Source organism: Monodelphis domestica, chromosome 4, assembly GCF_027887165.1.
Source record: "Monodelphis domestica isolate mMonDom1 chromosome 4, mMonDom1.pri, whole genome shotgun sequence".
In the NCBI taxonomy this organism is placed as follows: Eukaryota; Metazoa; Chordata; class Mammalia; order Didelphimorphia; family Didelphidae; genus Monodelphis; species Monodelphis domestica.
Genome location: NC_077230.1, coordinates 174,622,535 through 174,637,049, shown reverse-complemented (window position 1 = coordinate 174,637,049; position 14,515 = coordinate 174,622,535). Strand labels below are relative to the sequence as shown.

The following is a 14,515-nucleotide window of genomic DNA, read 5'->3' as shown; positions in this document are numbered from 1 at the left end:
TAAAAGCCTACTAAACGGGGGTTAATAGAAAAACATTTTAAATTTCCTAAGTAAAGTGCATGCTAGCCTGTGCTGGGATCTTTTCATTCCTTTATCCCTACCTCCTAAGTCCAAGGGAGGATACCACTTCAAACTGACATGAAAAGCAGTGTAGTGGAAGGACTGAAGAGCAGAGATTTGACATACTAGGAAGCCAGTCTAATTATAAATGACACTAGGGAAAACTGCTTTTGTGTCTATGTACACTAATTTTCTTACCAAGGGTGTACGATGTCCTTTGTTTCTTCTTTCTCTAATGACATAACTCCTTTTGATGTTATAACTAAGATAATGTACAAGTATGGGCTTAGTACAAGTATACGGGGGATGTCTATAGTTAAAAGACTTTCCCATATTTCTGGGATAAGCCTCAAGTGGAAAGAAAGGTGACTTACTCATGTTATCTTGGGTTCTTTGTGACACTGACATTTTTGACATTAGGATTATATATATATATATATATATAATATATTATATACATACACAACACACATACATATATATAAAACTTTCTTCATGTTATCATAATAAAAGCAGAAAAAACCTAAAACATTCTTTTATTCCAATTCTGATTTATGTCTGATTGAAGCAGTTTCTTTCCCTGTGAAGTAAAGGTGTAAGAATTTATTTGAGGGTCCAGTAATAGTACTAGGTAACTAGGTGGCACAGTGAAGAGAGCACTGGGCTTAGATTCAGGAAGAACTCCCTGAGTTCAAATATTTGCTTACTACCTCATAAACTTACTAGCTGAGTGATCCTGGTCGAGTCACTTAACCCTGTTTGCCTCGATTTCCTAACCTGTAAAATGAGATGAAGAAGGAAATGTCATACTACTCTAATATCTCTGCCAAGAAAACTCCAAATGGGTCACAAAGTTTCATTAATGACTGAATGACAACATGAAAATGATATTAGAGATGATTATCTTCCAAAAGACTTAAAAGGCAGATGGCCATGTCAGAACTTGAAGAGTGGTCATACAGAAGGATGTAGTTAGAGCTGCTGGACTAAAGGGAACAGAAGTAGATGTAACCAGAGGCACTATGTACAATGGAAAGGGAGCTGAATTTGGATTGGGGAATCTCGAGTTCTCATCCCTTTCCTGTCACTTCTCTGCTATGTACCCTCTCTCTGAAATACTCTAAGCTTTACTTTCTATATCTAAAAACGAAACAATAAGAGTAAATGACCTTAAAACCCACTTAGAGCTCTATGTGATTTCAGGAGAAACTACAAACAAGTCCATTTCGGTTCAATAGAAAGATAAGAATTTCTAGTTATTACAGTTATGATTATTGCAAAAGTGGAAAGATCTGTTTTCCGAAGCCTTCTCCCAGGGTCTCCAAGTCCATGATGGATTATCAATTGCCAGGTAGAGAGAGGATTCTTTCCCAGGGATTGACTGGTCTACTGGACCTATGAAGTTTCTTTCAACACTGAGATTCTATGGAATGACAGGAGAGGATGTGAGGGGAAAGAGTAAGAAAATATTGGGGAAAAGAGTGATAATTTAGGAAGAAAAACAAGAGAAAGCACTAAGAATGAAATCAAGAAACTGGGTACCCAGAAAGTGTCAGTGATCTGCAGGGTCAAATACAGGTAGACCTCAGAGATATTGCTAGTTCAGTTCCAGACCATGACAATAAAGTCACACAAAATGTTTTGGTTTCCCAGGACACAGGAAAATTATATTTATACTATACTGTAATCCATTAAATGTATAATACTAATATACATATATATATATATTTAAATGTATAGGGGTCAGCTAGGTGGCTCAGTGGATTGGAGAGTCAAGGGTGGAGATGGGAGGTCCTGGGTTCAAATATTGCCACAGACATTTACTACACGTGTGACCCTGGAGAAGTCATGTTAGCCTCCATGGCCCAGCCCTTATCATTTTTCTGCCTTGAAACAAATGAACAGCATTGATTCCAAGATAGAAGGTAAAAACTTTTTTTTAAATGTTTATAACTTCATTAAAAATATTTTATTGCTAAAAATGCTAACTATCACCTAAGCCTTCCTTTGCTGGTGGAAGGTCTTGCCTGAATCTGCTGATTGATCAGGTGAAGGTTGGGTGGCTGTGGCAATTTATTAAAATAAGACAACAATGAAATTTGCTACATCAATTGACTCATTCGCTAGAGAAAGGCTATTAGAAGCTATTGTCGGGTTATTAATTGGCCTAATTTCAATATTGTCTCAGGAAACAGGGAGGCCCAAGAAGAGAAAGAGATCTAGGGAATGGTCTGTCAGTGGAGCAGTCAGGACACACACAACCTTTATTGATTAAGTTTGCTGTCCTATTTAGACAAGGTTGGTGAGGATCCCCAAACAATGACAACAGTAATATCAAACAGATCACCACACGAGACATAACAATAATAGAAGAGTGAAATATTTCTAGAACTACCAAAATGTGATGCATAGACATGATGTGAACACATGCTATTGGCAACATGGTATTTGACAGAGTCACCACAAACCTTCAAGTATCTTTGAAGCACAATAAAGCAAACTACAATAAAACAAGGCATGTCTATGCAACAGAGAAGTCACATGGATTGAGGACTGAGAAAAGTCCATTGGATTTAGCAGTTAAGCAAACCTAATTGCTGTTAAATTGCTGTTGGCAACCTTGGAGGATACAGATTCAGTTTAATGACAGTGCTGGAAGCCAGATTAAAAGAGAACTGAGTAAGAGCTGAAAAAATGGAAGCAATGGGATGTTGTATTGACATTCTTCTTTCTAGGAGGAGTAAGGGTATAAATTGGGGAATATAAAGGATGAAGGTTTGAGAGAATGGCAGGGTCAAATGAAGAGCATATTTTTATGATGGGGGAGACTCAGGCTAATGTGTAGATGGTGTTTAGGAGCCATGAAATAAGAACTGACTGATTATGAGAAAAGCAAGAAAGGACATGGCGGAACCCCTAGAATAGAAGTGATAAGAACAAAAACACTGGAAAGACTAGGCAGGGCAACTCCCACCTCTTCATCAGAGAGTAGAACAATGAAGGTGAGAACAGGCAACGATGAATTGGGTTTGGAGGGAAACAGAAAGGTTATTTTCTCAGTAGGAGGAGAGGCCTTTTACTCAGAGGGAGGGGGAAGGATAGGTCTGAAAAAGGAGAAATTTTGTGGAAAACTTCATAAGAAAGATATGATGTAGTCAATTGTGAAAGAATGTAAAAAGATGTCTTATAGTAATGAAAGGTCAGTTGAGATTATATAACAAACATTTTAATATTAGGTTAATTATATTTTTTACAATGAACAAAAATCCATTTTCTTTCCTTCCTACTCCCCAACCCCACCACTGAGGGGAAAAAAATCCTATGTAACAAAAATATATAGTTAAGGAAAACAAATTCATGAATAGGCCATGCCTATATATATGTACCTACATACAACTCACAAACATAGATGTGACATTCCAAAAGTCTTAGTGAACTTTTTCTAAAGCTTAAAATTTTTAAGTACTATTAAAACACTACCAAATTACTAAGACTTTAAAGAACTATTTGTAAATATGCGTGGTGTGTATGTATGTGGATGAGTATGTATGTGTGTATATCTATAAACATGTCTATAGTCCTCATGGTAAGGTAACACTAGAAAGGCACTAGACATTGTTGTTCTGCTATCCTGCTATCCCCAATCCATGAGGCATTATAGGGAAAATTAAACACATTCCTAATTATCCTCCTAAAAACACAGTGATGGTTCCTATCAACATATAATTACCTCTTTCCATCATGCTTTAATGCTGGCAGTTGGCTACATGGACTGTTCTATCAGAGTCAAACATAAGTTCAGGGCTGAGAGAGTGTACGGAAAGAAGGAAGAGAAAAGGAGATTCTTCACTCAACAACTGAAGAGTTGATATTCTCTGGAACAAAGCAGGGAATTGAAGAGATGATAAGAGTAGACTTTATTTTTCAGAGTCTCTTTCATCCAAAATAAAGTCTGTTCCTAGAAAATTCTGTGATTATCTAGTAATTATTTTAACTCTTCCTAGCCTTCCAACCATTCCCAGTCCTTCAATCCTTTCTCTTTGGATATTCTTTGGATCAAATATAGGGACAGGGCCATTGTTTTCAATCCTCTTCACAGGCTGGCCTCACCTTATTTCATATACAGAGTCTGAACAATGCTCAAAAGGCTCACCCTTAAAACGGTAGCTGGCCCCCTATAATTCTGCCCTACTCACATCAGTGTTCTCACTACCAAGAAGAGTAGCTGGCAAAAAAATAACCTTGGATTTTTGGAGGATGGGAAGAAGCCAGGAAGAGCTAGACAAGCTTAAAGTTGCTAAACTTTGGAGCAGTCTCTAAAAAATAATTGATATCTATTTGGCTATCACCTCAATCAATCTATCCATGAACAAATATTTATTTATTAAGTACCTACTATGTGCCAGGCACTGTGCTAAGTGCTGTGGATACAAGTACAAAGAAGGATTATAAAAATATGTTTATCCATGCTAGTTGAATTTAATTTTTAAAAATTTCATTGTTAATTCTACCATGTAGGAATTCATCTCAGTGAACAAATAGCATCTTCCAAATTCAGAAAGCCTCAAAACTCTCTCTGGAGTATCAGTCATTTTTACACTAATATAAATGTGTTAAATTAGACTGCTTTCCTCCTAATTCCTACCCAAAAGCTTATGCATCAGAAGTTGTGAGGGCTGGGGTGGGAAGGTAAGTATTTGGAGAGCATTTTAAGGGACCCAGATACAAAGGGAGGAATACAAAATGTGCTTAAATGGAACATGAAATGGTAGAGACTTAAAAAAAACTATGCCTATTTCAATATTTTATTTAGGATTGTGCCATTGCTTATGAAGAGTTAAGGAAACATTTTTCCATCTTCTTCCACATGTACTCTAGGGCCAAGCCCTTAAGTACTCTAATTCTGCTACATTTCAGATTCTCTAAATTTTCATAGCCTGAGCTTCTAAGCACCATTTATAAAATCATTTCTTTTTTATAACATGGTTTTCTCTTGGGAAATTTATCCCAAGATCCAATGGATTCAATAAAAAGATCTTTTAGAACCATCTCTACTTGAGAGAGAAATGAGAACAAAAAAATAATTTTAATTTACTTAGAAACTGAGTATTCTTGTTATTCTAAGAGGGTTAACATGATTTGTATTTTACAATATTATAATTATAATGTCTATGCAATAGAGGATAGATGGAAAGGAAATTGACAAAAAGTGTATAATTTCATCCATAACATGAACTAAAGCATGAGACAATGTAATACAGTAGGAAACAGATGCTTATTATCTGTGTGATCTCTGAAAGTAATTTAAACTTATGGATACTCAGCTTCCTCCATCTGTAGAAGGATGAAAATGGACTAGAAAGACTCTAAGGACTCTTTCAACTTTAGATCTATAAGCTTATGGACTTCAAGGTCAGGGTTAGGATTCATTGAAGGCAGGATCATAAACAAATACTGGTCAGAACAGTTTGTCAAGGGAGAAATGTTAACAGAAAAAGGAATTCAATATGTCTGTCAGTGGATAACATTGAGATTTACAAATATAGTTTTCACATAGCTTGGAATCTTATTAGCATAAGGCATCCCTCTATTACCACGCCCATCAGTCTCAACTAGGAACATGATTATAGAATCATTCATTTTGAGTTGAAAGGGACCTTCCTGGTCTTCTTTACAGATGAGGAAACTGAGAACTGGGTATTAACACAGATATTAAATGACCTAGGCAAGATTTGAATGGAGGTTCTTTGGGATCAAAGTTAGTGCTCTTACTCTTCTATGCTGTCTAGTTTCTTTAAAGGAAGTTGTATAATTCTAGGTACTTAATTTAATTTCTAACAAATAGGACAGAACATGACACTGTGGAAAGAATATTAGACATGGAATCAGAAGATCTGGGTTTGAATCCCGGCTCTGTCCCTTAGTTCTGAACACATACTATTCATAAAGTTGGGAACAACCCCAATCTACCTTCTATTCTACTCAAGTTTATTTTATATATTATCTAAAGCTGATAACTCTTGGGCCTCTGTATCTTGTACACAAACTGTTTAATATGTATGCATGACCACTTCCCTTATCACTCCATCCCCATGTGTTAAAAGATCATCTCATCAGGGAAGGCTTTCTCCATTTATCTCATTAATTTTCCAAAATGTCAGCAGAATTCCTGAACCACTCCTTCACTTCAATAAAAACCTGGTAATTACGATTGTATATACAGTTCTATTGATTTGCTAACACTATACTGTTGCCAACAATCTCCTTTACATAGGAAGCTTCTGGAAAATAAACCTGATAGCAATATACATAAATGCAACAGACAGATGTTTTCATTTTGGACTGAAATTTTACAGATAGGGAAAATGGTGGTATCTCTCTCTGTTTGTCCAAATCATATGGCCAGATTTTCAAGTACCATAAGCCATGTTTATTTGACTCCAAATATACCATAACTCAATTAAATTCAAAAAACATTTATTAATATTTGGCATTCTGTTAGTCTATGAAGGAAGGAAAAATTCCTCTTCAAAATAATCATTAAGAACACAAACCTACAACTACTTATTTTTCCAACTTCTGCCTTCTTAACTGAAGAGTAGCTACTGCTTAATAAAGATTTCAGAGAATAATTGATGGTGTGTTAAAAATAACTGACATTTATATGGTGCTTCATGATTTGCAAAATACTTTATATATGCTATTTAATTTGGTCCTCACAATAACCCTATGGAGTATTTACTACAGGAATTATTATCCCATCTTTAATAGATGATTAAACTGGGACAGAAAAAACTTGAGTTTTTTTTGCCTAGTTTTTTTGCACAAGCACTAAGTGTCAGAGGCAAGATTTGAACTGAGATCTATCCTGATTCCAAATCCAGCAGTCTTTCTACCACACCATAGAAATAAATACTTTAATAAGTCTGATAATGTTGAATAATATTTATCTGCGATTATTAAATTAACAAAAAAGCAGAGGCTGTCACTGCTCTGAGTCAGTTTCAGTTCTCAAGAAACTCACATTCTAGTGGAGAAAAAAACATATATAGGAAATTTCAACTCAAAGTTGGATAGAATGAATGGTTCCATGGTCCTTGGGAAACATCAGTAAAAGTGCATGGTAATTTATCTTCTTTCAAGTAATGCCCATAGATAAAAATAACATCTGTTTCTGGTGTGGAACCATTTGATAAGGCCAAGGACATTGGTGGAAAATCTTTTCCTAGTTTTTGGTAGCTGGATGGCTACTCATAAGGCAGGACTAAAACTCCTGTTCATTGATGGCAGTTGGTCAGTAGTTGGATACGAAGATTGACATGGCAGTAATAATCTGACTTGATTAACAAGCTGAAGCACTCTCTGTCCCTCAGGGTCCTTTACTACTTCAGCTAGGCTGGCTCACTTATTCCATCAATGGCAGTTGGTCAACAGTTGATGAAAATAGCTGGCCCCTTCTCCATAGGGGTAGCTCCCCTGGATAATGTTTGTGGGGGCAGGGCTGGTGTTCTGGGAGGGTGCTACTTCTTTTAGGATTTTGGGATAAGTTGCCCATGGGTGGCAATTTGTGGTGTTGTTGGCAAGAATGTGAGATCCATTCTCCACAAGAGTTGTTCTCCTTAATGATGACATTGGGGGCAGAGCTAGAAGTCTGGGGAGTACTTCTATTCTCAAGTACCTTAGACTTGATGTATTGGGCTATATCTATTGGGATCTGAGGGGAGGTGATGGTCAAGAGGATTGTAGTGTTTTCACTCTCCTAGCACATAGTACAAATCTCCCAGCACAAAAGACCAGGAATATAACAACTTTCCTTTTTTTAAGGCAAGTAGGTGGCATAGTAGATAGAGAAGTGGTTAGAATGGAGGTCAGGAAGACTGGAGTTTAAATCTGGCCTTGGCATTTTCTGAGTTACTCTGGTCAAGTCACTTAACTTCTGTCTACTTGGGTTTCTTCAATTGTAAAATAGGGATGATAATAGTGCCTACTTCCCAGGGATATTTTAATATTTTTAAAGGATAAATATGTAGTACCAGCTTCTGGGGGTACATTACAATATTTATAAAGCACAGTCCTTGGCACATAGAAGGAATTTAATAAATGATTATTTGTTTCCTCCCCTTTCCATTTATTTCAACTGATCCAGTTCATCTACTCAATAGGCACATTTTGTTCATATAATTCAGGATACTCTTCTTAAATATCACATGACTCCACAATAGAAATAATTAAAAAGTTTACTTTTATCAAGATTTGTATATGGGATTGATCCAAGGACATCTCATGAATTTTTAGAAAAGTTTCTTCAGTTTTCTACTTTAATTCAGTCACATTTAACATTTTCCATTTCTATATGAATAGATCATGAAATTCACATAATTTGAAACTCTGGTTCCAGCTAATAATGAATATTCTCATTTGATCACAATGTTCCCCAATATGACATGATGGGTATTTGCTGTACTCTGTATTCCAGTAACTTACTTACTGTTCTCTCTCTCTCTCTCTCTCTCTCTCTCTCTCTCTCTCTCTCTCTCTCTCTCTCTCTCTCTCTCTCTAATTATTGTATTTTCTTTCTTAGGGGGTCTAGATATTAGTTTCATTTTATCCAGCTATGAACTTCCATTTGCTATGAGTCATATGACATTTGCTATAATTAACAAATCAATGAAATACTCTATTTTTTGGCTGATTCTATCTTCATGGAAATAACCAGTGTCTTTACAGTTCACTTTCATTCATTCACTCGCTCATTTTTTGTATCATTCACTCTATGTTATTCCTTACCATAGCACCTTTGAACACACATCTCTGGACTTCTCCAGCTTTGGAGGTACTCTCTAAAACTGATTGACCAAAATTCTTTTCAGTGTTGTCAAGAATTGGAATATTCTTCTGTCATAATCAAGCCATTATTTAAAACATCAAATGTCACTACCACAACTGATTTATCTTTAACTATAACACATTTGAACATAGGTTTCTTTCTTTTCATAATTCCATTATTTATAAGCCCGAGCACAGATATCAAAAGCACCATAAAATATGTATTACTCAGAAAATGAGCAAAGTACACTCAACACTGATAATTCAGACATGTTTCATATGTGACTTTCAAAAAATATACAAAAATTTAGAATATATATTTTGTTTTTACATCACCTACAACTCTCCTTGTATCCTTTCTTCTCTCCCCACATAACAGTTATCCCATATAACAAAGATTTCAGAAAACATCTGCTATATCAAATCATTTGGGGATTTTTGTCCTAGAATCTGTGGAAATCAACAGAAGTTGTTTGGGAGGGAAAAAGACTACATTTGCTTTATACATAGTCATTATATAAATGAAAGTATACTTCCCCAGCAGTATGTTGTGACTTGAATATTTCTACTTTGCAATATGTGCATAAAAGTCCAAGTATGTAGATATTTTTTTAAAAATGCTTACCTTTTGTTGTAGTATGAATTCTAAGTCATAAGAAAGGCAAGGGCTAGGCATCTGGGATTAGGTGACATGTCCAGAGTCACATATATAGGTAGTGTCTGAGTCCAGATTTGAACCCAGGTCCTTCCATCTATAGGCCTGGCTCTCAATCCACTGTGCTACCTAGCTGCCCCTAGACAATGCTATTTTCCTCAATTGTTTACAGAACAATTAGGAACAAGCTGCTTACGAATGAAACTAAGCTCATGAATAGGAGGAGCTTTATTATCTGTATTCTGTAATTCTTAACCTCATATATATTGTGTGTACATTCACACAGACACACACACACACACTGTTTATCATTAAGAAAATCAAATGAGAGAAAATGTATTGGGTAAGCAAAAATCTAACTCCATTAAATAATCAATCAACCAGTTCTTTATAGCAGGCATTATGTTAGAGACACAAATATGAAAGTAAGACTGTACCTGCCCCCAATAAGGATTCATTCTCTTAAGCGTATATAACACATTGGGGAGTAATGGCCAGAGAGGAGAGCTTTGGTTTGCCAGTTATAAGAATTGTGATTTAGAGATATAGGGCAGGAGATTGGAATACCTTTCTGAATAGCAACTGATTGAATATTGAATTGATTATTGCTTCCTGAAAAAGAAATGAATAGATGCTTGGGTGGAGAATGGGCTATATGTGCAACGAGAGATCAAATTGTATAATAGGTATAAACATGACCTATTCCATCTAGATACTGTAAACCTCAAAATTTCTCAGACTTATGAATGTTAGGGTTTTCCCCCATTGGGGAATCTTCTACTTAAAAAATTCCCTAGCAGATAGTGAGAACTCCTTGCCTTGGGAATATCCCTACTCCACCCTACTTAAGACTGCTTTAGGCCTTACTGAACAATGAAAGTGCTTTGATCCATGCTTATGGAAGGGACAGGAAGTTCTTTGAGTCATGACTGTTTTAGAATTGATACAATGAGATACTAAGTACCTATAAAGGTGGGACAACTTGTAAACTACTTAAACCTAAAAGGGTGATAACTTATTCAGAGGTTTTCTCTTAATGAAAATAGTCAACACAGCAGCATTTTTTTTTTTTACTTACTAAAGAGATGAAAACTACTCAGCTGTGAATTCAAAATGGGTGGTCCTTTAGAAACATCTACAGTGATTGGTAGATGTAAGGACTTAGGGGAGGTGACAGAGGAGATTTTGCCCTTAAAAATAAGAGCTCAGAGAAGAGCAAGGGATCTGGATTTCTGATTCTCATTCTGAAGGAGAGCTCCTTGAGGAGCTCCTCTGAGGGGCTCTGTCCCTCTGCGGTAGCAGCTCTGGAGGCTCTTGAGAGAGGCCCTTTGAAACAATCTCTGGCTGGAAGACTCTTTGAGGAAGGACGATGGCCTGGTGTCACTAATATCCTTGTTTAGTCAGACCTTGTGGTGAGTGTTAAAAAACTGACTGATTTCTCTTTTAAGACTCAGGTCTAGGCCATATTGGCTTGAGGCCCTTCATACTTATTCCTTTCTTACTCTCTCTCTCTTTCTTTGAATACTCATTGTATTGTTAATTAAAATCTCTATAAAACCCAATTGACTTGGGTATTTGAATAATTGGGAATATTTCCCTGGCGACCACCTTATATTTGATTTTAAAACCCAAGACACTGTAGTGAAACATATTTCTGCAGTCAAATTTACTCACCCTCTCTTATATCTATCATAATTTATATCTTCCACCATTTTAACTCACTACAGTTTAAGACCTCAACCATTTTAAATCTCACAATACAGAGGGCTGAGACAAGGAAAAAAACCTCAATATATATATCCTTGTGTTTTAAAAGATTCTTTCATAGACACTATTATCTTGTCTCTACCCTTTCTCTGATTGATTTTATTCACTTTTATGGATTTAATTATTGATTCTAGCTATGCAAAAGATTCCCAAATCAAGTGTCTCCATTCCCAACTCCTCATAAGGGCTCCAATATTGTCTTTCCAACAGTTTTTAGGACTTTTCCACATGGATTGCTCCACAAGAACTTTAAATTCAATTTAGTTAACAATTAGCGGTCAACTGGTGGCTCTTCTGTCTCATTCACTCAATACAACCAACAAGGTTTGTTGATCTTACCTATTACCTATTCTTTCTACTTGGGCCCTAGTTCATCCCCTCATTTAAAAAAACAAAAATTGATTATTAGAATAATTTCTTGGTCAATTCATCACCATGCTGTCTGCAATATGGCCATCATTCCCATCTCTCACTCTTTCCTCCTCTCCCCAACCTCAGAATCCACCTATAGACCATAGACTTTTATAGGTGAGCTTTTATCTTTTCTTGCCAGGCCATCAACTCACTAAGTCATAATAACTTCCCTTTCAACTTCTCTATCTCTTTATAATTCCTTTTTACATTTTATCTTCCCTCATTAGCATATAAACTCCTTGAGGGCAAGGACTATTTGGCTTATTTTATGTATATCCCCCTTGGATAGCACAGATCTGGACACAAAATATAGCATTTAATAGATGTTTTATTATATTATTTCAAATAACAGAACAAAGCATCAATCTATGTACTTGGTTTTTCTATCCTTAGTCTATGTTTTCTCCAATCTAACTTCAACAGAAACTTAAATAATCTTTTTTGAAAGTTTATTTAATTGATTAATTAAGAAAATTTTTTCAATGGTTATATGATTTGTGTTCTTTTCCTCCCCTCTTCCCTCAACCCTCCCGTAGCCAATGTTCACTTCCACTGGGTTTTACATGTATCATTGATCAAGACCCATTTCCATATTATTGATATTTGCACTAGGGTGATCATTTAGAGTCTACATCCCCAATCATATTCCCATTGACTCATGTGATCATGCAGTTGTTTTTCTTCTGTGTTTCTACTCCCACATTTCTTTCTCTTTCTCATGAGACCCTGAGAATTGTCCTGGATCATTGCTTTGCTACTAGTAGAGAAGTCAACTACATTCTATTGTGCCACAGTGTATCCATCTCTGTGTATAAGGTTCTTGTGGTTCTGCTCCTTTCATTCTTCATCAATTCCTGGAGGTCGTTCCAGTTCACAAGGAATTGTTCCAGAAACTCAAATAATCTTAATGAACCTCTAAAATCATGTAACTTTTTAAACTCAAAAACCATCAGTGACTCCCTATTATTTCCTAGTGGTTCCAAATCTACCTACCCAGCCTTATTTAATCCTTTTCACATAATCTATGCTCCAGCAAACTCTGTATTTCCTGTTTTTATTTATTTATTCAGTTTTGCTATCCAGTATGCCTGGAATGGCTTCTCCCTACTTCAAACCATTTCATTTGTTGATGTGCTTTCATTTTTTCATGGCTTAATTCAAATGCCACCAAGTTTCACTTAATCTCTGACACACTCCTCCAAACTCATACTCAGGTAAAAGTGAAGATATCTTCTACAGATTTCTCACAGCACTTTGCCTGAACTTCCTCTTTATAATTTATCATTCGTCGTTGTCCGAATTACTCATGTATTCCTCCTTCTGTATTTACTCACATTTATATTATGTTGTGGAGGGGAGTAGTGCATTCTTAGCCTGCTTTGTCTAATTAGGCCACAATCCTATATTGACTTCATGGCTGCCTGGATGATAGTTTAGTGTTCATCTAGAATTTTATTTTTCTGCTGAGGTTTTTGTTTCCCAGAAACCAGCTTGTCCCACACTCCTGATTCCCTCTTTAATTATATTTTGTATAAGGCCAACCTGGGAGAATCCTACCTGGAGAGAGATAAAGCCCCTAGGCAGGATCAGAGGTTCAGCAGCACTTCTTCACCCAGTGGGAACTGGCCTCATTGAGAAAACCCAGCTGTGTTAATACTTTTCATTCTAGCCTCAGGGGAGTGGATATAAAACTTTCTCAGCCCCAGAGGGGTCTGGGCTGGTTAATTGAAATGACCTAAGTCCAAGATGGAAAGCATTTGTCTTTTCTTAAGATCCCAATATTCCTCTCCAAATTCCCTTTCACTATTAAGATACCAATCTTCTTCCAAACACCTAGATTCACCATCTTGGATGCGTCTTTGACTCTTCTTTTTCCTTTTCCCAATCCTCATATCACATCATAGGTGGTTGAACATTGTTGATTCCATCTCCACATCTCTCCCATTTATCGTCTTCTTTTGACTTGTACAACCACAATCCTACTTCAGGCTCTTATTACCTTGTGCTTGAGCTGCTTCTTATAGTGCTTCTAATCTTTCTCTTTTCTCAATATCCTCCATCAAGTTGAAAAAAAATCTTCTGATCATATCATTCCCCTGCTCTAAAGTCTTCATTAACTCTTTACTGCATCTGGGAGAAAATATAAACTGCTCAGCCAGGCCCTTAAAGCTCTTGATGTTTTGACAAAGCTCTGTCTTTCCAGTTTTATCCCACATTATTCACCTTATATGCTCTATATTCTAGCTAAATGTGGTACTCAAAGCTCTGTGTTCTATCTCCCATCTCTTGATCTACTATGGGCTCCTTCATACCTTAATAAAATCAATTTTAGGGCTTCAGAACTAAAGTGGCTATTGGGGGCTATCTACTCTACTTGGAAAAGAACCCCCTCTTCAAAATAACTGTCAAATGATCTTCTATCCTTTACTTGGAAAGTATTCTCTCTCTTTTGAAATTATTTTGTAAATATTTTTAAATTATTTGTGTAAATATTAGAGAATGTAAGCTCTTTGAAGAGAGGATTCTCTCCTTGTATGTTTCAGAATCTACTATAGTTCTTTGAATACAATAGATACTTAATAAATGTTTGTTGAATTGAACCAAATGGATGAATGTCACAAGGCTCCTAACTCATTTGCCATCTAAGATTGGAAGTTGCAAAAACCAAGTTTTTAAGAGACATTAGTCCATTTCTGAAAAATAACCCCTTTAACATAAATTGGAAAAATGGTTTTCCAACCTTTACTTAAAGCCCTCAGATGAGAGCAAACGACTACTTCCCCAAACAGCCTG

At 36.1% G+C, this 14,515-nt stretch overlaps 1 protein-coding gene across 8 annotated transcripts in view; it reads right to left on the bottom strand.

The window, feature by feature from the left end:
- Positions 1 to 14,515, bottom strand: part of CSRNP3 (cysteine and serine rich nuclear protein 3) — a 156,219-nt gene that overhangs the window by 57,525 nt on the left and 84,179 nt on the right. Inside the window, exons 1-2 of one of the 8 annotated variants that reach the window (XM_056797218.1) lie at positions 9,512 to 9,629; positions 3,791 to 3,935 (exon numbers count right to left, since the gene is read on the bottom strand). The exons of 4 other annotated variants lie outside the window; for them this stretch is intronic. In XM_056797218.1, coding sequence (XP_056653196.1) covers positions 3,791 to 3,803 — 13 coding nt within the window. In that variant the 5' untranslated portion in view covers positions 3,804 to 3,935; positions 9,512 to 9,629. Of the gene's footprint in view, positions 1 to 3,790; positions 3,936 to 8,847; positions 8,917 to 9,511; positions 9,663 to 14,515 lie in introns of those variants that run through there. 3 more of the 8 variants (XM_007494301.3, XM_056797219.1, XM_007494300.3) reach the window with 3 other exon arrangements.